The sequence below is a fragment of the Trachurus trachurus genome (assembly GCF_905171665.1).
Source record: "Trachurus trachurus genome assembly, chromosome: 15".
Classification (NCBI taxonomy): domain Eukaryota; kingdom Metazoa; phylum Chordata; class Actinopteri; order Carangiformes; family Carangidae; genus Trachurus; species Trachurus trachurus.
Genome location: NC_139906.1, coordinates 20,566,195 through 20,592,540, shown reverse-complemented (window position 1 = coordinate 20,592,540; position 26,346 = coordinate 20,566,195). Strand labels below are relative to the sequence as shown.

At 39.7% G+C, this 26,346-nt stretch overlaps 1 protein-coding gene across 1 annotated transcript; it reads left to right on the top strand.

The window, feature by feature from the left end:
- Window positions 1-8,055: 8,055 nt before the first annotated feature.
- Window positions 8,056-21,533, top strand: pik3ap1 (phosphoinositide-3-kinase adaptor protein 1). The gene is made up of 17 exons (XM_083988132.1): window positions 8,056-8,278; window positions 9,179-9,583; window positions 10,133-10,362; window positions 10,591-10,735; window positions 10,839-10,981; window positions 11,079-11,211; window positions 11,381-11,577; window positions 11,903-12,077; window positions 12,169-12,231; window positions 12,333-12,587; window positions 12,696-12,752; window positions 14,721-14,914; window positions 15,014-15,086; window positions 15,260-15,427; window positions 17,430-17,500; window positions 18,927-19,042; window positions 20,902-21,533. The coding sequence occupies exons 1-17, from the start codon at window positions 8,248-8,250 to the stop codon at window positions 21,017-21,019; spliced, it is 2,574 nt and encodes an 857-aa protein (XP_083844258.1). The 5' UTR covers window positions 8,056-8,247; the 3' UTR covers window positions 21,020-21,533.
- The last annotated feature ends 4,813 nt before the right edge of the window (window positions 21,534-26,346 follow it).

Sequence of the window (26,346 nt, the reverse complement as noted above, 5' to 3'; positions counted from 1 at the left end):
AAAAGAACAATTTATTATTACGTTCTCCTTAGGGCTACCATAAATTAGCTACATAAAACATGGCTAACGCAAAAAAGACAAATGAAGAATTAGCCTTTTCTAATTAAATAATAATTCTACATTTTCTTTCTTACAGTCTCCTGTTCAACCTGAGCATTTCTCCAGTGTTAAATACCAACTTTGACAAGACTGAGGACACAGACGGGGACTCATTCTCTGACCAGCTTACTGACAGGTAATTGTTTTATTATGTTTACATTATTTTTCTTTTTTTCTAACAAAGACACAATTACAGGAATTTGCTTTTCCATATACAATATAAAGACATATTAAGTAAATTAACTAAAAACTGCATTCAACAAAATATCATCACTGATTTACATCCAAAATCTATCAGTATATTAGCTAAGTGCTTTTACATTAAACCCTGTATTTAGCAGAGGTGTTGAACTGTAAGTCAGTATCTTCATTTTACTGAACTCCACCTAGAGAAACACTAACAAGAGCCTTTTACAAACAAGATTGATTTGACTGATCTGCTGGTAAATTTCATTAAGCCTGTTAGTTTGGCGCTGCTTATCCTCTCATGGCATGAATGACGCTATGTTATCTTAGTGTGCTGGAAGTGGACTGTTACAGATGGACCTGGTCACATACACAGGACACGTCATGGACTGCAGACAAAGGTTTTCATTAAAAATTACACTGATAAAGATCAACATCCTAAAATTTTAAAATGCAATGTTTGTATCAGATTTTAAAAATACATGCAGTAGAATTACTATGGTAAAGAATATGGACATACTCCCCAGCTTATCATATTAAAAACTCCCTTTTTATAATTGTTTTTTTTTATTTCAATCAGTCTGATAATTACAATAAACATAACAAAACAGCGCAGCTCTTGCCAGTCAGTAAAACTTGTAGCAGTACCTTCCGCAGTAAAGCCTCACATCACTGATAATTTAGATTGCTACCTGGTCTGCAGCTCTAGGCTTTCTGTAATACAAAAGAATTTCAGATTACACAATGTTGTCATTCTTTTCTATCTAGTTTAATGACACTATTAATTGGATTTGTAATGATGTTTTAAGCAAACTTATTTCAACAGACATCTTTCAGGCATTGGCCTTAATGATAACGATGAATAGTGCATGTCTGGCATACGCTAGCTGTGGATCAGATGCCAAGGTATTTCATAGCATTCGCAGTGGAGCTCTGACCTCTTGTGCCTCTTTGTGGAAGTGCAAAATCCTCATGCTCCACTGACAGTGCTGGTAATAACAAGCTCTGTAATACAATATCTTTGTAAGTGTGGCCTTTAATTTTAAACATTAAATCGTCTTGGAAGCCTCCTTTCACAGTTCCTCCATATTCAGTACTTTACTGCACTTTATGAACCCCTCAGGTGACTTTCCAGAAAACCGTCATAAAAGTCCCTGTTGGAGCAGGTTTGGTGAAAAATTTTAAAAAGCGCAATGAAATGTTCCACACGGATCCATTTATGTGCTGTTCACGTTGGGACTGTGAAGGAACCCTCTGAAAGGATAAATACCAGACTACAGTATACTGTAGCATGTTGTAATATATAAAATTGGAGTCAGTGTCATCTTTAGATCTGCTCCTGCTGTAATTAATGTGTGTCTAGTTTTGCTTGGATATAAATCTAATGATGCCCAATAGTTCTATTATTTCACACGGTTCATGACCTTTTCTGTCGAACATCCCTGACTCGGTCTTGTCGTTCCCGTCACCCTCCGTTGCTCGCAGCTAAAGCAGCAATGCCATTAAATATTCCTTAATCCTTAAACACTGCTTTAACCTCTGTCATATGTAATGAAGCAGCAGGATAAGTGACCCTTTGCTCCACTTCTCTGTGGTACTGTTGCTAACTTGGACAAACAATCCCTCCTGGCATCACGCCGACATGCGGAACAATGGGAGTCTGTCACCGATGGTCTCTCAGAAGCCAGAGATAACTTTTGGAAACACTGGTAACATCATGCTTCGAGATGTCAAATGTAGCCGAGGACAAGCTGAAGCAGCGCTGCACAGCGGTCTTACCCCCAGACCTAAACAAAGACTGTCAGGTGCTCCTACATTTGTTGTTAGCAAGTAACTCAAGAAATCAGTTTGCAGCTAGTACTTAACGTCACATCACCAACTACATCCGACTGCAAGGCAGCTGCAGTTATGCTCTTTATGTGTCTTTTGAATTTCATAGCTTGCTGCCATACTGTAAATTGCAAATGACACAGTAAAGTAGAAAACACATAAAAAGTAAATGGAGAATATGATTTGACACATGTTTCTGATTATTACAAAGTAGCAAATATTCAGTCTAATGTCTGCTACATCAGAATTGATTAAAAGATGTAAAAGCTTATTTAAGTTGACTCTAAAGACGCTCGTAATAGATATGAATAGTAACAAATATACATACACACAGATATATAAACACACATATAATTAAATTACCATGAAAACTATTTGGACACATTCTGTTATCCACCAGATGAATGACTACTTCAGTATACCAGTACCACCACTTTTCTTTTTGTTTACTGTGAAGACAGAATACAAGCACATGTGCTTCCTCTGTGGTTCATTTTGATGTGTTGTCGTTTTTCCTTAGAGCATACAAGCATTCATCTTAAGTCTCCAGTTGTCACCTGTGATTGTAAATCTCAAGCTTTAAAGCACGTCTCTTTAGCCAGCACTAGGAAAGTAAAGAGATTCATGGAATCCGACATATTGCTTTGCTATTGTTGATTCATCTCATGAATCCATCTTTGTCAGCCCGATGAATCCTAATGAAGCAGAAATCTGTCACATTTACTCCACAATGAGGGTAGCTGGCAAACTTTCTCGTGGAAAATGAAACTATTATCTTCAACTAGACACGCACAGGGCTCAATATAAATAAATAAAGTCACACTTATCTAGTGGCCAGCATGATTACTGTAGCCAAAGCTGACATCCAAATTGACTGTCTTATCATGTCGAAGTGATTTCAGCTGAGTGAAGACTGTAGATGAAAGCAAAACGATCTTTAAATAGTAGTTAAAGATGGTTGCTTGATAAGTTGTTCCACAACAGTTTTGATCAATGAAGCATGCATTCAATATACTGCCTATTTAGATATGTGAGATAAACTTAACTGGTCTTCTAAATGGTTCATAAATTATATTTCCTTCAGTGCAAGGTAATGACTTTATGGCCTTGTTGAATTCCTAATCCCAGGACATATTGTAGATGCTTCATGAAAATTATGCTAAGCTGAGGCGCACACATTTTCAACACATATTGCCATATTTACCTTGTATTTGGTTCAGTTTTCAATGCACGATAAAATGTAAATTTTTAAAATCTTTTCTGTATATCTATTTGTATTTATCTGAGTTGTTTCATCGGGAAAGGAAAGATTCATTGCTTATAAATATAATCAATTATCACACAATAAGTATCCGTCCTTGAACCACACACAGAAATGTTGACCACAGGTGGAATAATTGAAATGGGCCTTTAAAGCAATATGTCAGGAGCATGCTTTGACTACCTCATGTCTAAAAGCCCATGAATTGAATTTGCCGAGCTCTCACACGACAAAGCCTGTCAGGTGGGAGCTCCGGCAGTGGAAAATGTCAAAGCTATTTTCCTCTTTACTAGTCAATGCAATGCTTGTTTAATAGTAATTGGAATCTTATCCTGCTGTTTGCTCATCATTTCCTCTGCCTAGTTATTCCACGCCTAAACTCCATTTAAGTTTTTAATAACATTTTAGAATAGTTCCCATTCAGGTAAACAGAATCTGATTACCTTGATGGATTGAAAATGTATGTCTGACGGTAGTTTATTTGATTTATTTATTCAAGGGGCCTCAAATGGAGGCACTTTAACTGAGGCAAACAAATGGTTGCCATAGCCTTTTTCCTAGCAGCACAGTGGTTTCCAGAAAGGGTGAGATTTTATATTTTGTTAGCCTCTGCACTTCTCTGTTCTACCCCGGAGAGACGCTGGGAATGAAAATAACGTTAGTCAGTCTTCATTTGTTTGTTCAAGCAAATTTTATGTGTCAGCGTATTATTATTGCTACACATAATGAGGGTTCGTACCGTGTCTCCACCATCCACCTGCTCCAGAGAAAAATACCATCCACCTGAGTCATTTGTTGTAAGATATTTCTAAAAGCAGAATACATGCACACTGACTGCCAGGAGCCAATGAGCAGGAGTCTAAAACTATTCTGTGATAGTTTTGGATTTCCCTCTCTCCATAAGCCTTTCATTGTGTTAGAGGACCTGCTTTGTACAACTGCTTGCCAGCTGCTTACCAAATGAGGTTATAGTGTTTCCCTATCAACTATAAATTTCAATAATTTGTTGGAGGGGCCTCTCACTGTCAGTTTTTATCATATTATCAATGACGACTCAATTTTCCTCTGCCACTCCATCTCAAGCACTGACCCCCGGCCCTATTACAGTCCTGTAATGAAGTGCAATGGAGTGGTAATTGGTCCACATTATACCAGATCAGGTAACATTAGACTTATTTTCTTATCACAATGAGCCCTGCTGGTGACTCTCAATGAGAAACCAAACACAGTTCCTTTCTTATGCAGGCTATCATCCAAATAACATTTCAGCTAGAGACCCTTTCCCCATTTCAGTTTTCCATTTCAAGATTGCACTCCATGTCCTCGGACTGCGCTTTGTTTCTAGTTTCCTCTGCTTTAAAAGTCTCCAAAAACAGCCTCAGAGGCAGTGCAGATATGAGATAGAGCTTTCCTGGGATGGGGAAGTACAGTAAATGAGACGGTAACATGACCGATACGTCTGCGATGTTAGATGTACAGTACTCTGCTCCACCACCAATAAAGCCTCCCACCTTAAAGTGCTTCACTTAAGTAACTACAGTTTTGATGTTTTGCTTTAGTTTTTTTCATCTTTTTTCGACATTGTAAAATTACACATTTCACTATGAATTGAGCAAATTTCAGGAGCTCAACGCTGCAAAAAAAGAAGAAAAAAGAGGCCATTGCCATCAGTTTTAAAATACGGCTGCGTTTCTTCCATTTCCTTAAAAATTAGCTTTGCGAAATTAGAAAGTTTTCACCTGGAGGCACATTATGTGGACGAATGTAGTTCCCATTACAGTAATCACGTGTCTGTCTGCTTACAAAAGAGATTTTGTGACTCTGAGTAACGATGAGTTAACTTTCAAAATAATTTTTGCAAAGGTTTTTAAATAATTATAAAAAACATTAAATGTGCATTTAAAAGAAAGAATACCTCAACAGTAGTTAAATAACCTCGTGTTGAGTCCCATATTAAGCAGCCCAGGGAACATCTGCTCAGGTAGAATAAAACTACAAATACAGGTCTGGTCGGTCAGTATACTGCAGTAAAATGTTAAAGTTTCCGTATGTAACGTTGACTAATCTTGTGCCAGTGCAGCAGACTATCACAGTGCTGTTGGTCTGTGCGTGAACTTTTGTGCTCCGAGAGGCAGGATGTCAGATCTCTGCTGTGAACTGACGCACACTCTGCAGCAGAGTGGCTCTGTGTGCTGAAAACACACTGAGGACTAAAAAGACAGGATATTGGATAACAAGGTTAAAATATAGGAGCAAAAATATTCTCTTATTAAACTCAGGCTGCAGGGATTTGATTTGAGCCACCTAATAGATAGTGGTTTCAAGGGAGCCCAAACAAAAGGTAACGGGCCGGTCATGCTTATGGTAGCTAATGGCAGAGTTAGAAGAAATTAGGGGATTCTTTTTCTACAGGAAATTGTACTTAAAGGCGGGTCATGGATCACCCTGCTCTTCACAGGCAGTTTCAGAAGGCAGAGAGTGAACTTTTGCTGCGGCCATTAAAAGGTCCACATTGAAGAAAGAGGTCAGAGCAGAAACAAAACTAATTGTATTATTGGAGAAAAGCAGGGCTGTGCAAATTGATTTTGTGGCTGAAATTCACGGTTAGACAAGTGAATAAACTCTTGTCTTGTGATTCTCTAACTATGATTAGAGAAAATGAAGACCGAAGGCCGTGCAAAACCTACGCGTTCTTGCCAAAATCAACCGAAACCCCCGACAAAAAGTTGTAAACCTTTTTTGGCTTTGGTTATACAAGTGTCTGGAGGGTTGTCGAGGTAATTCTCCCAACGTGTGATGGTTTGTATTGATGGCAGTGGAAACAGTTGTTGCAGATGCTGCCACAGAAACCTCTGTGAGAGCCACGCTGGGCCGCGATCAGGCTCATCAATTCCTCGTACAACGGCCGTGATCACTCATGATTGCTTTGTGTATATTGGCGTTTACCTCACCATCTAATTGGTGCAGTGGGCCTAAGCCATGCCAGGAAAATGTACCTCAAACGTAGCCTTCGACACTTTTTGCGAGCAGCATAAGTATGCGTGAAAATGGGTTTAAGCTCACCAGCCCCTCTGTAGTTTGTGGTCGCAACCCTGCTCACATTTTTGACTGAGCCCTCAGTCGGTTGATTTAGATTTCGATCCACTGCGAGATCTCAGAGAGAGCACCATATAAGGCATAAACACGCATAAAAAGACATACAGTAAACATATCGTACTATATAGAAAAGTAGAGGGTGCTTAGACGCTGCCATGCTGAATCCAAAAGTTCTATATAAAGACTTCATCGCTACATAATTCAATCTCTCCAAAGCAAGACAGGCTACATCCACATTACCACAGATCATACAGTAGGTCAGTGTGTTTTTCAGAAGAGCGCCGTCATCCCTCTGGTCTGCAGAAGTCCAAACAGTTTTCCTCTGTTGATGTGGCCTGGTGGTGTTTTCTCTGGTCATGTTTTTTTTTTTCTCCAGTAGTTTTCTTGCCAAGTTAAGATGCACAAACCAACTCCCTGTAATTAGTTCAACTGCAGTATGTTGTTGTCCTTCCAGCCAAAAAGTGCATTTTAATAACACCCATGGTAACATTAATGCTTAAGTATCTTCTTGTCTCACCTGCACACACACACAGAGTCACTGGATCCCTCATCTGTACAGTTTGCCTTGTAGTGTAGTGACTGGTTTCCTCTGGTTGCACAGTGACCAGTAAAGCATGCTGGCCTGACCTGTGTTGTCCGTCAGTGTGGCTGATTGTCTGCTGCCCTCTAGTGGAGATTCGAGTGTGGTGCCTCACGCTGAGTTTGTGTATGTGTTAGAGTAGCGGAAAAGTTTTTGAGGAATCTGGAAGTTCACATACCAAGAAAAAATTACAACATACAGATGATTCATTCAGTTCTTTGACTCATTCATGCAGTCGTTCGCTTGCTCTACCAAAGAATTAGTTTGTGTATCGTCACTGACATACTGACCGAAAGTGAAAGGTTACACATGAACAGATGTGACAGTTTTTCAGCACTGAAGTGATAATGAATATTAATAATAATGAAAGAACTTGGGGCTAAAAACACACTCTTTAAAGTTAAGTGAAGCAGTTTATTACAGTAATACGTTTCACATTCTATGAAGTCATCATGGTTGTTTTATATTCTACTTAACAGTGACCCATAAACAGGGTATGCATACCCATCAGCTACATCTGCCTATAGTTTACATTTCTGAGATAATAAAGTTTCATGTTCAGACAACAACACCATTGTGTTGCTGTATTGAGGTTTTTGTGATACGGTATCGCACTCACTGTGAAACACCTTGTTAAGGAAGTGAAAAAACGGAAGAAGCGTGTGACTCAAACAACAGGTGAATTGACGTATGCATGGGTTTGTGTGTCTGTGTGTGTGTGTGTGTGTGTGTGTGTGTGTAGAGCATTTTTGAGAACAGAGAGCAAAAGTGTCAAAAGTATTTCCAACACAAAAACGAGGCTCATGATGTTAATCAGTTTTCTGTGCCAGCACCGTATCAAGAACGCCCCCATGACTTTGTCATTTGGTTTATTTCATGTATTTTTTTTGTCCTGAACAATCAACAAATGAAAACACCAGAGGGCTGGAAAGTGTAACATGTTGCACACTCTGACACGACACACTGGTGCATTTTCTCACTTCTTCAACTGTTTCAGGAAGTGGGGCAGTGTCACCAGAATCAGGAAACTAAGTGTTGCTATTAATACAACTGAGCAAAAAGGCTATAGCTGATGACAGCTAATGTAGTTTCAGTTGAGGAGGAGAGGAGTTGCAGCAAACACGAGAAACTAAAACATTTCGGCGAACGATGCTCCATCTGAGGTGATTTTGGGAACTTTTGAGGCTTCACAACCATGGAGGAACCCGTCTCAAGTATTCAATCAGGTGAGTACGACCTACAGTAGTTTCCGTAACGTTCAAGTTAGTTTCATGTATGTGCATAGCCAGGAGATACGTATATATTTACTTAAAAGCTGCTCTTTGCTGTTGGTCAGCAGCATGAACAGCCTTTTAATAATGTTTTATTTCTTTTTAAATATGATGCATTTCTTCAGTGGAGCTGATTTTAAACAGAACTTTCACTCACCGATCTTTACTGAGCTTATATACTGTATTTAAAAAAAAAAGAGGAAGCAAGCATCTTAGCTTTCCTGTGCCATTATATTAATAGGTCACTTATATTATGATTTACCACATGTCTAAATTTAAGTCAGTTATGTTAGTGGTTCATTAACAAACAGATGGCAAGTCTCTCCGGCCTGCCTGCCGTCAGTGGGAACTGTGATGAAGGTGAATATTCGTGTTGGATTTCTTTCCCAGTTAGCGTGTACAGAGGTGAACTTGACCTGATTAAACACTGTAATGAGTCAAACAAAATTACTCTGACCAGTGTTGACACAGTGCAATGTTTGCCCAACACCTTGTTGACTCTGCGCTGAAATATCAAACAAATCAGACATTGATTCTCTAACCACAGTCACCTTGACATTCCACAGCCGGACAGCTGGTATGTTGTGGAGCATTTCCACGACAAACACTACCTGCTGCAACATGGAAACCAACACATAATATGGCCAGTGTCGAATCATTAGCGTAATGTTCGAGCTGATTACAAGATTGTGATTCATGTCTCATGCCGAGTCTGGATCAGTGAGGTTTAAGAGGAACTAATTACTAATATTTTCCAGTATATACTTTGGTAAGGTGGTCATGACACAGTTTGAATGTGTGTACTGTACATACTAATCATACTGTAATATGTTCTGTTTTCCAAATCCCTCTCAGGACATGAGCTGTTAATCCTGCACACGGCCGAGGCGCAGGAGTGGGCCACGTATCTGCAGCAGATCTTGAAAAGTAGCAAAAAATTCCGCAAAAGGTCGATCTTGCTGTACACGGTCGGCCCGGCCGATCAGCTCCACGGGTACAACTTTGACAACTTCCACAGTAGCAAATGCATCGTGGTGCTCCTCACAACGGCGTTTCTGGACATGCTCTATGAGCCTGAACTGCATGGAGCAATGCATAGACTCCTTTACCCACCACACAGGGTGGTAGTGCTACTGTGCGGCATCTCAGAGGATGACGTACCCAGAGAGATTTTTGAAGACTGGCAGAGCTGGAGACAAATCAGCACTGATGACGAGCCAGCTGTCTATGTCTCCACCATTTTGGATTCCATCGCTGACAGTACGCAACATTTCACCTCACACTTCACACTTATGTGTGTCTTTAAATATATAACAGCCATTTTATAATCAGCTTTGAGATTATATTATAGTTATTATTATAGTATAGCTGATTATAAGGTCAATTCATCCATAATACAAGAGACAATAGACATTTTGACAGTTTTAATGGTGTATATGGTAAAGATTTGACATAAATATAAACTTTTTGCCCTTTACAGAGGCAACATTCTCATTAATCAGAATCATAAAGGGATGTGAGAGATAGAAGTGGTAAATAATCAGTGGATTCTTAAATGTTTTGAAAAATACCAGTGAAATTGTGTCTCTGCTACGGTGTGGGAGGTGGTTTCAGAGTTGGATACTTCTACTTTAAGCGAATGAAACCAAAAGTATCTTCAGAAGTAAAACCAGGGGGTTTGTTTTGTGCACGAACCGAGACTCTCACCTTTTAGGGTAAACAAAAACATCTGTAGTCTTTGTAGAATGATAAGTACCCATCAAAGCAGTTCATTTTCTGATAATCATGTCTTTGCCTTTGTATGGATAGGTAAACGAGCAGAAGCTGAAGATCTGGACGACGTGTACATCTTACCAGCCCTAGATGAAAATCCCACCATTGATACAATAGAGGAAGTGGTGCCACAAGAGCAGGAAGAAACTGTCCCACAGATTGAAGAGGTGTCTGTGCCCACGGAGACTTCAGCAAGGCAGGAAATTAGCACACCTCCGCACACTCTCACCTGCCTCACCGTTCAACCAAACAGAGTTCTCTGTGGGGTAAGGCTGAAGGAATTACATCAAAGTAAATTTTAGCGAGAACAGAGCTGCATCCAAGTAGATACTCTGTGTCATAAGTTTGTTATTTAACATTAATTTACGCTTTTTCTTAATTTAATAAAGACACCAATATATTTAGGATTTGCATTGTGTCACTGTTGTTGAGTGAAACAACAATAAATAATTACCAAGAAACTATGTTAATTCTGTTTTACTTCTCTGTTTAAGGAGCAGGAGACACTGTTTATCATTCTCACTCAGAGAGTAGACAGTGAGTCGGTACCAGAGGTGGAGTTTTCATCTGGAGGAAGAGCTTCAAAACGGGTCCCAGGCACTGTGGAGAATGAATACACTATCAGTGTTACTGCACCTGGCAAGTATCTCCAGAGGGTCATGTGACTTTTAACTGTTACCTGAACTGTTAGCTGAGTGCAAGATATTGAAAGCATTTCTGTATTTTTCTTGTTCTCATGTAGACATGCCTGCTGGAGTGGTGTCACTCACCATGCATACTGACCATGACTCCTTCAGCTTGACACCTGTTACCTACTATACCAATATGGGTGAAGTCAGTCGGTGTCTTGAGAATGCTACCGATCCTGTTAACTTCATCTGCCAGGTGAGACATGATGAGTGTGTTGCATTGTTGGCTGTTTTTGCCAGTTTAAACAGTTTCTCTAATTGTGCGACTTTTTCTTCTTTTTTTTTACTTCCAGGCCTTCAACTTGTCATCCAATGCAACAGAATCGGTGGACAGCATGCTGTCTGAGTCGTTAAAAGAGAAGATGCCTGCAACCAGTCTTCAGCTGTTTGGAATCAAGCAAATTGAAGAAGAAAATATGGCAGCATGTGAGTTCAGTCTGGTTTCTGATTGCAGCTGTATTACAAGAACAGCATTAGTGCCTGTTTGACCTTTTACAATAAAATTACAGAAAGTAAAAGCATCTTTTAAGAGGGTCAGGGTCAACATACAGTCATTTGAATATTTGTATCTGATTGCTTTTCATGCTTCGTACAGGTCAGCGTAATGAGGAGCTTCCCACGCTGCTCCACTTTGCTGCTAAATACGGACTGAAGAAGCTGACCACCATTCTCCTAAATTGTCCCGGAGCCCTACAGGCTTACAGTGTAAAGAACAAGTACGGAGACTACCCAAACACGCTGGCAGAGAAGAGTGGCTTCTCTGATCTAAGACAGTTCATTGATGAATTTGTTGTAAGTCAACTGATAAAAACCTTTTCTTATTTTATTTTGTGGCAACCTACAAAGTGTTGGATATTTTCCTCTGGCAGTGAGGCTGGGTCCAAATGTGCACCCTCCTTTTGTTCTACCAACACTGATGTCTTCACCATCACCATGTCAAGCCTGTGGGGTTACGAGCCTCTGTATCTCAACTCAAAGTACTGTATTTCTCTGATGATGTGTGTCGTACCACATGGCATCAGGATGTGCAGTAAAATCTTGAGGTGCCACATGCAATATTTGCATCCCTCTTGGGAACACATGACTCATTGTTTGTTTCCTGTTCAAACAAATCTAGGAGACAGCCGACATGCTCAAGTCTCACATCGACACTGTCAGCACAGAGGAGACTGCCGAGGTGTATGAACGCATGTCGGCTACATCTGAAGATATCATGATGAAGTTCTCAGGTTGTTCAGAGGACATCTATGAGTCCATGCTGGGGATCGACCCTGATTGTGAAGAGGACCTATGTAAGATTAGTTCATATGATTTAATGTATTGGATTTAACAATGATGGTGGTGGTTAGGATTTTACTGATGACCACTGTGGTGTTTTATCAGATGAGGCGATGAGTGCAGTGGATGAGAACCCCGAGGAGGCCATGCTTCGGAGGTTTTTCCAAGGTAGACATCTGAACAACTTCAAAATGAATCACCTTAAACTGAAACATTGTGTATGTAAAGTGTATTACAGTAATAATATGTGATTATGCTTTATCCTCCAGCAAAACCTCACGACAATGTAGTCCTGGACAACGATAGGTACCACAGAAATGAAGAAGAGGAAAGGAACGATCAGAATGACTTAGATCAAATTGAAGAAGAAGAGGATCCATACAACATCTGTCCAGAGGACATCTATGATACTGTGGATCCGAACACTAGCTACGACCCAGTGATTATTAACCGTCCACCAGCCCCTATCCCCAGATCTGAGGCTGAGTCTGAGTCTGAAAGGCCAATGACCTACATTTCTAGAGGTATTCTGCAATTTCTTTTTATTTTACCTAAAATATTTTCTTCACACATGTTTTTTTTCTTTTTCATAAAACTCCTGGCAAAAATAGATAACTTGATGTTTTTGACAGTATTTTCAGATAAAGGTACATCCCAGAGTAAAATGATGGACATGGGATATCCTGCAGGTAAAAATGAATCTTGCTAATAATCTACTGTAGTCTGTGTGAATGCATGAACCAAATATTTTTGGATTTAGCCTGCCTATAACTTTATCATATTGAAAAGCAAGTGTTTGAGGACAGTAGCTTCACAGTCTTATTTGGCATTATCTCTTGATATTTAGGTATGCTTATTCACCAGTGTGTGATAACAGTCATCACTATGCATAGCATCAACCTTTAAAACATGACTCTTGTCAAATTACCCATACATGACCAATGCTGCCTTTGTGCTATTATTGCTGTCATATACATGCATGCACATCAAGCAGGTCGAATAAAGAGGTTAGAGCTAATTGTGCGTTGAGGCATTTTTAGCCTAGTCTCTGAGAGAAAAGCATTTTCACTTGTCACAGCAGAAGAAGTGCAGTCAGGGACAACACAGACAACTGTGCCAGTGTTGTAGTCACGACAGTGAAAACATCTGCCCAGTGCCAGAACCTGGGAACTGGCTCACTTAAAGCAGATATCAGTGGAATGTTTTTGTTAATATAAGTCCTAAATAGTCCTATTTTCCGTCAGCAATCACTTACATGAAGTATTTCAGCCTAAACACGAGTCTCTCCGTCACTCTGCTCTGCTGTAACCCGAGGAGAAAATTTTCCTTGTGGGATACAAGTGTTATCCAATGAGGAGAGAGAACGGCATGAAGGGCTGTGTGTGCAGCCAAGGGATGCGCGTGAATGTGGTGACGTAGCACGAGGACCAATTGATGCCTGACAACGGCGGGGGCTGCTAACTCATGGTGCGTTCAAAGAAACTCGTACTTTGTGTTTTTCCTTCCTGTGAAGTCATACCAGTTCGATCTGGTACGAGTTCACGGGTCGGAAGTTACGAGTGGCCGTTATAGGGAACTTTCACAGACAACAGGATGGTAAAAACACGAGCTATGGGTTACCTGGAACGCTACCAAGTCGTAGTTGTGACTTGAAGCTGTAACTTACGGTTTCAAAAGCCTGCCTTGAACGCAGCATTAGCCGAAACGGCCGTGAAGCTGATATCTGCTTTAAATGGGATAAAGCCATTATAAATGTTGTACCTTCTCTGCCTTGACAAGATGTTTGTTGTCAGTAGAAATGTTTTATGAGTCTCTAATATCATCTTCATGCTCTTACAAACCCTCTACAGTGAATCAGCTGATCCCTAAGTCTAAAGTAGCAGTCAAATTAACTTAATCACAGTGTACATGATGCAGCGCAGGTCAGGGACAGGCAACTTGAATTTTAAGGAATTTATCAGAGAACAAATGACAATATGTGGGGTGTGGGGTGAATCTTCCTCTTCCTCTGCTGGCTGAGAGGGTGAAACCTTGCTGAAGTGCCAAAATAAATAAATAAATAAATCATGTCAGCGGATGATGGTTCTACAGAGTCTCCTGACAGAGGGAAATAGAAGGAGGCGGTGGATTAATAGCCACTTATTGGTGAAGTTTGACTGTTATGATCTTCCTGAAACAATCAATAGAGGCCTGATTCACACAACATAAAAACAGGACAGGACATAAAAACCATGCAACCATTTACCATAACAAAGATAAAATAGTTCCTCTGCAGAGTTTCTATGGTTGAAATAAAGATTCTGGGTACTTCCATTTTTAGGGTTATGTTAAAATGAAATTGACATGTTGTCCTGCTCTTATGATGCCATGACTGGCTTCCACGGTGCCAAAGTGACCGGTTTTAAAAGTATTTTTGTGTTCCAACATGTTTTATTCATTATTCTGCGAAGTCTACATATTAACGTCCTTCCTTCATCAGTGTTTTTTAATCAGTTAGTTTGACTCAACCAGTGAACTTAGTTCTTCCTCTGCATCTGCTTTCCCTATAAAAACTGGGTGTACATCTTGAAGGTTTTGTATTAACCGCTCCCAAAAAGGTTTTTTATGTTTTCACTTGGTACGGAAATTTAAATTTGACATGTTTTTCTCTCCTCCAGCTCGGCCTGTGGTGGAGGCACCAACACCTGTCCATGACCCCTATGCTGGGATGAAGACCCCTGGGCAGAGGCAGCTCATATCTCTGCAGGAGAGAGTGAAAGTGGGGGAGATTACTGTGGATGAGGCCGTCCAGGAGTTCAAGGCCTGGCAGTTTGACCATGAACGGAGGTCAAGTTCCATACGCTATCAGCAGGTATTGGTCAATTACAGGAACTTACATAACTTAAATTGTTGGTTTATTATATGGTGAATGAATACATCTGATGTGACGTGCTGTTTTTTTTTCCTGCAGGAAAATCTGAAGAAATTACGAGACAGCATCACCAGGCGTCACAAAGAGAGAGAGAAGACAGGAAAGGAGCTCGGTAGAATAATTTGACTCATCATTTGAATATTTATTTGAAACTTGTGCGTCTCCAGGAGACATGCTGATGATAAACATGTCCTTACTGTGATAAAATTATTCATTTATGAGCATTTAATCACATCCTGTTGTTTTCAAAAATGCTCATATTTGATGTGGTCCATCCCTTCCTAGAATATGAGATAAGTGCCCCAATGCAGAGGAACTTATACTGGGGCTCCACTATGACATTAGAGTGCGCTGTGTACGAGCCGTCACCCAGAGTGATGGCCCCACCCCCTCCTGTGGCCCAGGTGATCCAGAGAGGCAGCTGGAAGACAGGGAGCACCTCCAGTACATCAAGTGAGTCCTGATGCTTTATTTCTTTCTTTCTTTTATTCCTTTTCTCCAACACAGGTGTCAGAACTGTGGCTGAACAGAGGGACCAGTACAACTTTTCAGTCACTACCCTTTCTGTCGATGATTTAATGTCTGACCCACAACTGCTGGCTGTGTCACTTCCTGTCTACACATGACTCATGTAAAAATGGTTTGCAAAACTGTTAAATACTGTATAACTAGGATTACAGTACAGTGATACTATATGCTGTGTGTGTTACTGGTTTGTGTGAGCGCGGACTACTACAGTACAACCATGCTCAGGCAAACTGATCAGTCTTTTCTGTGCATCGCTTTCAGGTTGAGGTTAGAAGAAAGTGACAAAAAAAACGATTCAGGGGAGAAAGGTAATACTCAGGTGTTAGTATTGAGGCAGCGGTGATACTAGAAGCATGCAGACGTGGAACTGGTCGTAAACTCAACTTCTGAGTTGTTGTAACTTGAGTAGCGTTGGCCATGTGTTGTCATTGTTGGTGCTGTCTCCCCCGTGGACACCGCTGCAGTGGGAGGTAGAAAAAACTGGAAGTTAAATCCAGAGGAATCATTTAAAACTAGATAGACTAAAGTGGTGATTAGAGTGGACTCGACTGAAGAATGTGACTTTTTCCGTGTACCAGCTGGAGGGATATTTGTCAGGATTGCATTTCCCCTCACTTAATAGTCATAATAAATGGTGGCCAACTCATTACCTGTGGGACATTATATCTTTTTCTTGTAACTTTCCAATTACACAAAAAGTTAAAGCTTTAAAAAAAAAAAAAAAAAATCAGATGGAAGCAGATTGAGGTTTGCTGCCGGACAGAGACATTGTTGTTCCGTCTGTGAATTCCATTATTTCCACCAACCAGATTGCCCAGTGTTTCCTCACAGTACGTGATATATCTGAGAGAGTTGGCCTTTTGCTCATGGATTTCCTATTAATCACCCACCTACACCCACATAAAGCTATTTAAAAAAAAAAAAAAAAGTTGCACCCTCTGACCTTGATAATGTCTCAACTTCTGTTATGACAGTGTCCATTTCTGTTGTGTATTTCAGTCAGTTAACACTGCCTCTATGAACCAAATGAGATCAAATTGGAGAAGGAAAGGGGAAAACAAATCGCTCAGGGAGCTCTTGGTATTTGGTCTTGAGGAGATTCATACTTGTTTATTCTCAACATTGTCTCAAATTAAAGTCATGCACACACTCAGTTATTCAAAGACAGAATTACACAAGAGATTTCCTTATGTGGGCAAAACTGCTTCAATGCTTTGCCCAGAGAAAACCAGCCTGAAATATTAAAATGTGTCTGAAATACTTCCTCCTTAACAGTTTAGCTAAAAAAAAAACACACTCACACACACACTTGTTTACCAGAAGAAACAGGAATTTCCCACAGTCAAAGTAGAGTTTGATGAATGGGGCTTCTTCTAGATCTCATCAGAGATTTAGCAAATAGATTAACCCCTAACAGTCAAAGTTTGTTTAAGTTATATTGTTTGTTTAAGTTTTTTTCACTACATCATTAATGTTTATTTTGCGAGTTGGCTTGTACAGTAGCACTGGCAAAAATGAAATGTCAAATGAACATAAAATATGAATTTTTGGTTGTTTGCATGTGAGTGGGAACTGTCACTTTCAATCCCTCAGCTTTGTACCTTATTTTTCGCACAAGCTTGCTTAGAAGAGAATAAAAATATTTAGGACAAACAGTGGTTTCAGATGTGTTTACATGTTGTTAGGTTTTGAGGAATTAATATTAACATCCTCAGGACTTTAGTCTGTGTGTTCTTTGCAGGCTTCTCCTCTGTTTAATCTCACTCTAATGCCTCGTGCAGACATGTTGACATGTGTTGTTCAGCCTAATCGTGCTGTGGGACCCGAAAAGATATTTTTGTTGAAGTGCTCTTACAGCATAATTCACCACAAGCACAAGAAATCACGTGTCTTCTTGCCACATTAACCTGTTTGTTCTTTACGGCAGGCACTGAAAGCAACAGACTCAGTACGCACAGCGCCCTTAGTTTCAGCAGCGGGACTGAACCTGAGTTTGAGGTAAGTCCTAATTAACAACAGAAGCATTTTCATCTTCAGTGCTTTTGGCAACAAGGCTACACATAGACCTGCCACCTTCTGCATCAGAAACTGCAGTACCGGGCAGAACCTGTCCGACCTTTTTTTTTTTTTTTTTTAATATTTTATTTATGAATTTTCAATATAATAAACAAGACAACAGACGAACTGTGACATTATAAAAAAGCACATCACTAGCTCAAAAGAAAATAAACATAGACAAGTAGACAGAGAGAGAAAAAAAAGAAGAATAAAAGGGCCCTGCTCAGAAACAGTATATACCTTGACATATAGAACGTACCAGGTATTATATAAAAATCTGTCCGACCTTTTATTCTGCACTTGTTACATGCAGCAGAGAAGCAAACAGAAACTCTAAAGTTCAGTTTTATACAGTGGACTGGACACAGGCTACTTCAGCTTTTCAGATCCTGTGTATGTTCAGGTCTACCTGTGCATTTAGAATTGCATTGGCAAAAGACTCAAACCACAAGACCCATGCTTTCCTCTCTGCTGAAATCTTTGAATCTTGGCTCACGTTGCTCAATAGTTTCTCAGAAGTAACTTGTCAGAGTGTAATCAGAACTGTGATAAGTTTTCCTGTAGACCTCCGTTCTAACACTAAACTCCCTCTCATATCACACAGGTCCTATGTAGATCAGAAGCGGGTAGTAAAATCAACTATTACTACTACTACTACATCACTATACGGTAACACTTTAGTTAGCATTAGTTAAGCATTAAATACTGTATTAGTATTAGTAGTAGTCGTATTAGTATTAGTATTCATGTGTTATAAATGATGAATTATTTATAACACATGAATACTCATTAGTATGTAGTTTATAAACACAGTTAAAAATGTTTTACTCCTCATTGATAAGCACTAACTGTATTTATAAACTACATACTAATGAGCATTTATGCGTTATAAATGAAGAATTCACTATTTATTAATGCTTAACTACAGTAATGCTTAATAGTGTGTACTTATTATAAAGTGTTACCCAACTGACAACATATATCACAACATAAATGTAGTGATATAACACTTTTTGGCATAATTTATCATCTTCACCATTAAAATCTGTTATAAATATCATCAGCTCATTCAGGAGAGTCATACTAGTACTTATTTATTATGTGCTTATAAATAATTAAAATAAAATAATTAATTAAATAATAGATATTAGTTTTGCTTAAATTATTAAGCAATTATCAAGAAAGTATTGGTTTATATTTCTGTGGATCCACTCAATTAATTGTTTCTGTACTTCAAACTGTAGGTGTCAGGTGGAAGTCAATTTCAATCTGGCTCCTCCCAATTCCCATTTTTTTGTTTTTTTCCTCCCACTTTTATAGCTATGGTAATGACATATGTAATTTTTTTTTGTTTTGTTTTTTCAAGGACGCAGTAGAGAGTCTCCCTCCTCCACCGCGACCTCCACGGCCGTCTAACGGTGCACCCGACGTTCCTCCACCCAACGTTCCTCCACCTAGGATTCCTCCACGGATCCCAGAAAGGTCAGTCTGGAGCCTCTGATCTGACTCTTGAGGGAATGTGATGCAATACAATTACATAACTAAAAACTACAGTGCAGCAATTACGCTCATTGTATGATGCAAAGAGTGTGTGTGTGTGTGTGTGTGTTTTAATGAACTGCAGCATAGATAACAGTAAATATAGCAGAGATGTAGATAAGAGATTATTGTTGCATGACGGAGACAAACTGAGTGATGAAGAATCTACAGGCGGCATTGTGAGAGACAGTAGGTGGAGAAAGAGGAAATGTTCACCCACCAGTAATTCACAGCTGCACTTTTGGGAGGAAGCCAAAGTCAGAAAGTGATGAAGCTGTCAGTGTACCGTACTGAGAACATTTAAAAATAAAAGCCAAAGACTAGGTGACTTAAAAAGGGGGTTTGTCATGAGTGGCTTTGATCAATTCTTGTAACAACAGTCTGATAACTATAAATGATAGAAGTCTCATCTCTAAAAAAGAAGAAGAAAAAAAGCACTGCATGTACAAACTCTGCTACTGTAGATAAATAAACTCTGGTGCAGCCCTACTGTACGGTACCTTGTTCAGCTGGGAACATGTCATATCATTATATTGTATTGCACTTTACATATGGGTGTGTACTGTACACTGGATCTATATTTGTTCTGATTTAATATTATCTTTGTGAACTGTTTCTTTATTCATTATAACTACAAGCTAATTCTGTCTCTGTGGCAGGTGTTTACTTACCAAGTAGACACAGGAGGAACAGGAAAATATGGTTCAGAAAGCAGCTCACAATATGGTCATAAGTTGTATGTACTAAAAGACATTTCCTAGATACATTGAAGTGTGATAATAACAGAAAAGTTAAACAAGCCCACCCTTCTCCACTGCATGAATGTTTAAAGCTGCGAACAGTGTGGTGAAGTCTTTCCGTGTGGGTTTCATTCTGTGTGAAACTGTACCAAGAAGTGTTAGCTTTGCGCACAAAGTGTGTTTAATGTCTGCTGAGACACTTTGTGTGAACATGTGAGTTAAAACTGAAAATCATAACTTCTGCTAAAACAGTATTTTACATTTTGACTTACTTCAAAACAAAACTGAGAGCCAAACTACAGTAAGTGTGGGTTGTGGTAACCAGTGGGAGGAACTACAGTATCATGTGAAAGTTGGAGTTAGCAGCTTTTGTCTGTATTTGGTAATGAGAAACGTTTTTGATAGTGGACATCTTGTGCATTCAGTTTATTTCCCCTTACACCTAACTGAAGCTGTAGCTAAAAAGTACATCTTAAATCTTAAATCCTACTGAAGCTAACTATCTTAACAGGAGCACTGACCAAGACCGAGCTTTTCTTTTTCTTTTACTAATTACAGTATATAATAGCTGTGGTAAAGCTGCCTTTCTCTGCTTATCACACATTTAAATGTATAGATCATAATTTAAACTTATTAAGAGATTGGATGGATGGATGGATGGATGGATGGATGGATGGATGGATGGATGGATGGATGGATGGATATTGATATCTGTACAAATTTGAAATTTGTCCAAACAAGAAAGGAAAGTTTAGTTTGTAGAAACAGAAACAACAGTTCTGACTATATAGCAGCCAATTTATATACTTGTTTAGCCAGTGACTAATCTCTTACCAAGTGAAGGTTGAAGGTGGTCAAGCTGTAATTTCTGTAGTAAATAAATGGTTAAGTATATTGTTTGATATATTAATTTCAATCTATGTTTATATGTTATTGCTGCTGCCTTTTTCTTTACCTTTTTGTTTTTATCATAAGTCTGAGGTTACACCCAGTCTTTACTGTATATTTTCTGCATCAGTGGCTGACTTTGCAGCATTGTGTGTTTGTGTGTGTGTGTTGCAGAGTGCCGGAGAAGATGCTTAATGAGCGCTACATATCGTGTCCTACCCGTGCACTTCCTCAAAGACCTGCTCACAGACAAACAGCCTTAGCACCTCCCGTACCTCGACGCCTGCGGTGATCCACGCATGTCCACTCCACCCAGAGTTATTGGATATTTAATTTTTATATGTAAAAGTGAAGGACGTGTTGGATATTATTCAGTGTGTGTGTGGTCCTGTGAACAACCACCAGGATTCAACATGCTGAAGACACATGGAGAGATCGTTGTTCTGTTTGTTTATGCTTTTATTGATTTTTATGTATCACTTTACTCAGGAGAATAATTCAGCCCCATAATATTGTGTTTGTTTGAGTGAGAGGGTTTGTCTTTGTGTATGTGTTTGGTGTGTGACTGAGCGAGTAATATTTAGTTTATATGGCACCCTATTGTTTTTGAATGTAAAAAGTGTACCTGTAATAATTAAATAAATAAATTCTGTGATATGATAACAAAGGGTGTTGTAGGTTGTGTTTAGGTGTTTAGTTTAATCACTGTTTGTTGTTGATGTCCTGTTAAATGAACTGAGCCAGTACCATTAATTATGTTCACTTCACCAGAGGAATATGTACCACCCCAACCAGACCCCCCACCCACAATATCACAATATATCTCTTTCAGGGAGATAGCAGCCTATATATGCATGGATGATCAAATAAACTTTTGAGGGGGGTGGGGGTATTTTTTTGTACATCAGTCTCTGTGTTACCTTTAATTTCATTAAGAATAAGTTGTATATTCATTTTATTGCGTGAATTCATCCATTTGAATAGGCTCCTTGACGACCACCGTTGGTTTATTCCTTGTGCAGTGTCAGGTTTGGCCACTGGGTGGTGCTCTTTATTCTCTCTTTATCTCATTAGAGATGGAAACATTTTTCACACGCACTCTGTGTGAACTTTGTAGGTTGATCCTGTTTCTTTAAGAGTTCAACCAAAATAACGAATGCCTTAATTGGTATTTATATTAAATAACTGACTGCAACACTGAAGTCCTATAATGAGACATATGCACAAAGTCTGAGTGATATTAACCAGGTAGGACTTCCGGCCAAAACTTTCAAAGTAAAATTTACTGTAGCTAATATTTACTACGAAACTTTGATCACAGTTAAAAAATAAGATTAGCCTACATTTCTCAAGACATGTGATAAGATAACAGTGATGCTTGTTTTTTTATTGAGTCTATTTATGTATTTTTACATTTATTAATTGTTTAACATGTAAACTTTTCTGCAGAAAAAAACCTGATAATTACAATGGTTAAAAAACAAAACAAACAAAGATATAAAGATTTGATATAGTGGAAGTAAATTAGTAAAAATAAATAACGACTTGAACTTGAACTAACTGAACCTGAACTGTCAGTCAGTGAAGGATGTGTAAAATTGTGTGGATCTAGTGAATAGCCTGCATCATGACGAGATATTACACAGACACATTAGTCAGGATTATTTGCAATGTACCATTTCTCTATTTTTCGTGTTAATAATGGTGACTATAAAGTTCATAACTGATCCCAAGAACAGAACTTGAACTTCGCCTCTCTACTGTTTACCATCGCAGTAGTTGTTAACCAAAACGCCTCACTGTAGGTCACTGCTGCAATCAATATAATTGAGCAATTTGATTGCTAAACAGCGAGGTTTGTTTTTCAGCCCATCGGCAGCTGATGGAGCCCTACACGGCTTTTATTGTGAAGGCGCAGCGGCCCGGCCCCCCCGGTGCTCGGTGGATGAGTAGTGCGGCGCCGCTGACGCAGCCGGGACCGGTGAGTGCAGCGCTGTCAGGACGCTGCTGGGAGAAGCCGTCGGTCGCGCAGAGCTCAGTGAAGTGTGTCTGCAGCAGCGACTACAACACTGGATTACCATCACACAGAGGTAAGCAGGCGTCTGTCTGTGGCTCCATCTGAGGCTCTTCACTGCCTTGTATTCATTTCTTTATCATTATCCATGCTCACCTTTTTCTTATTTTGTCTTTTTCTACCTTGGCACCGTAACAGCTGACTTTGTGTTATTATCCCATGATGCAGAACGAGCACCACTTGTGTATCTCTCACTAATCAGCCAGTCCTGTCAGTACCAACCCAGCAGTCTCCATCAAATAGAAGTGCTGCTCTGAGTCAGTCCATTTTTTATTTTATTTTATATTATTTGGCATCTCAGCAGATGGGCGCTCTGGCTTTGGGACAGTTACTGCAGTAAAGACAGATCCATACAGTGGAAATGCGACCCGCCATGGGTGCCGCACTCTGAAGCTCAATGCCCTGGAGAAATCCCCAAATACTCAAGTCAGGGAGTGAAACCCTCCCTGCTGAAATTCTGCCTGCTGTCATTTTTTATTATTATGAATGACTAATAAATCCTCTCTGGTGCGGGTGTTTGTGTAAGTTGGCTGGCCAGCGGTGGAGCCTCACTGTTAGCGGTTGTCATTGTGAGTCATGGGGAGCAGACCGGCCACTCCACATGCATACAATAAGGCTGTGACATCAGGACCATGCTGTTAATGGAATGCATATAATGCGGCACGGAGGTGTTGGGAATAGTTTATTGAACTGTCATTTTTACCACAGCGTCGTCAGGTCAGGCTGCTGCATGTTTGATGAGATCACACTGAAGGTGAAAATGCAGTGGATGTAATACTGTAGTAGTGAAACAGCTGGTGAGGCGCATTAGCAGCGGTTTCACACTGTTTTATTGTCTCCCACTATAGTTTCTATGAGCATGACTGTGTTGTGTAGATGCACACTGGTGATAGTGTGAGTTTTCCCTGCAGTTATTGACACAGTGGACCTGAATGGTAAACTTCATGTTCTAGTCTGACAAACAGGTCTGCATGAGGCCTCATAATGAGCAGCATGTGACACGAACAACTGCCTCACAGCACAAGTGTGTATATCCACACTTGTGCTCCATCAAAGCACAGCGAGGATGGACTTTTTAAAGAAGTAGAAGGTCAGATATGACACATTCCACACATTTATATGAAATATGAATATGACAAATATGTCTATAAATAGTGATTATTTGGAGCTAATCTGCCACCAAGAAGAAAAAAACATCATAATAAGAGCTATTATAAAGTTCACATAAAAGGTTACGTTTTTGGATGCTGAAGTAGAAAAAGAAAATAAATCACCACCATCTTTGTTAAATTAGTTTGACCACCGTCAGTGAGTTGTGTCATCTTCCTCTGAACCTCAGCGGATGTGTTCGTCTCTGCTCGTGTTTTCATTCATAATATCACTACAGTACAATGATTCCCTCTTTTTTCACTCCAGCGGATCTGCGTAACATGATGCTACACGAGCTTGATAAAATATTAACCCCTCCACAAATAATTAATCAAACGGCCTCGCACACAGAGGCAAAGCAGTCAGACTGATTTCCCCCCAAAACTACCTTTAAAGTCAAAGTGTTTTGTAATGTAAACATCTCATTTCAGAATATCACACTCTTATCTCATATAGTTGCACTGGACTGGAGAAATTGTATGTGGACACTGTTTACCCAGAGAGAACACGACATCCATTAGCTGTGTGTCTGTATGTGTGAGACAAAGCTGAGTTATTATTATTATATTTAACTTAAGTGTGTTGTCACGGAGTGAAACAGCACAGGTCCACGCTCCGCTCACTGCTGGATAACAAGTTTTTCAGGCTCTCAGGAATATTGACTCAGTAGTGGTCTGAGCATCGTGTGAAGCAGGCTCCTGGTTTACAGCCTGCGAGCACAGGAGTTGTAGATGTTTGCACAGAGATAGTGACAGGTTTGTGTGTGCAAACGGAGCATACAGTACATCAGTCATGTGTGTGGTACCCAGGGGCTCAGCTAGAAGCCATTTTTTCCTCTCAAGTCAGTCAAATATCAGGCAAGCCCCTATGACCTTTTGCACATATTGTTGTGTAAAGCAAGTCACATATGAGCTAGCATTTTTTTTGCTAAGCATAAGTATGTGCCCAGGTTACAGTAATGCATCTATCCAGAGTTGGTTGTTGGTTTAACCAGCCTTGGTGCCAAATATCAGTGACTCAGGTTTAGGATTTGTTTATTCCAAAAAGATTTTCTTTCTAAATTTCCATAACAATTATGTTTTGCAGTATTAATACATCCTGGCAGGATTTCAGGGTGCAACAAACCACTGCACAAAAAATAAATGAATAAATTAAAGGGATAGTTCAACATTTTGGCAAATTGGCCCATTGCCATAATCACTATAGTCATAGCAGTAGGTTCATTACCTTTAATTGTAGGTGTAAGCTATTTTCAGTACGGCGGAGCGCAGCAGCTGGCTGCTCAGAGCTACGCTATGGAGGCTAATGGAATTTCTTGGTTTCCCTCATTAAACTCATCAAATTCAACATCCCAAAACTCCACAGCGCTTTTGTAGACAAGTTGTGACCTGCACAACCACCACGCTATGAGATAATGACGGAACGATACGAAACGGAGCCGTTTTCGAGGTAAATACAGGGTAAATACGGAGACTGCTTGCTGAAAAACTGTCCCTGAACGCAACGCGCATCAGCGGTTTTGTATGAATTTACCTCAAAAACGGCTCCGTTTCGAATCGTTCCGTCATTATCTCATAGCGTGGTGGTTGTGCAGCTCATAACTTGTCTACAAAAGCGCTGTGGAGTTTTGGGATTTTGTATTTGATGAGTTTGATGAGGGAAACCAAGAAATTCCCTTAGCCTCCATAGCATAGCTCTGAGCAGCCAGCTGCTGCGCTCCGCTGTACTAAAAATAGCTTACACCTACAATTAAAGGTAACGAACCTACTGCTATGACTATAGCAATTATGGCAATGGGCCAATTTGCCAAAATGTTGAACTATCCCTTTAAAACCGAATGTGAAGTTGGCGCTTGCCTTTATAAGATAGAAACATCTAGTTCCCGCTTTTCAAAGTCAGAATAAATCAAGGTCAAAGTGTTGTATTTCAGTCTTTTGAGCTGGACATGACAGCAGAAACCTGTAGAGTGAGGACTGCATGCGTTGGTATGAACTCAGCATAGTTGTTAATGTTTTATGAAGCTTGTTCAGAGTCACATTACACAGATCCCCTAGATTTGAGAGGAGCGACCCTCAGAGACATAAATCTCTAAACTGAATTTCAAAGATTCACCAAAGCCAGCTGGCCTCCAGATTGCCAGCACTGTTTTTCTAAGTTGATCTCTGTTTGGTTTGGGAATCTAACACGCAGTATTGTGAATTATGAGCTAGTCGCAATATGTGGATTCAAGTGAAACTGACCCACAGATTAGTAGAATTCACTTTGCCAAACAAGTTTATCTCTGACCTGTTACTTTGACCCATGTGGCGAAGGTCTGCTGCACCCATGAGTTCAGAACAGGGTTAAAGGTCCATATTTTACACTTTTATAGTCTTTTATTTGAACTGTTGACCTCT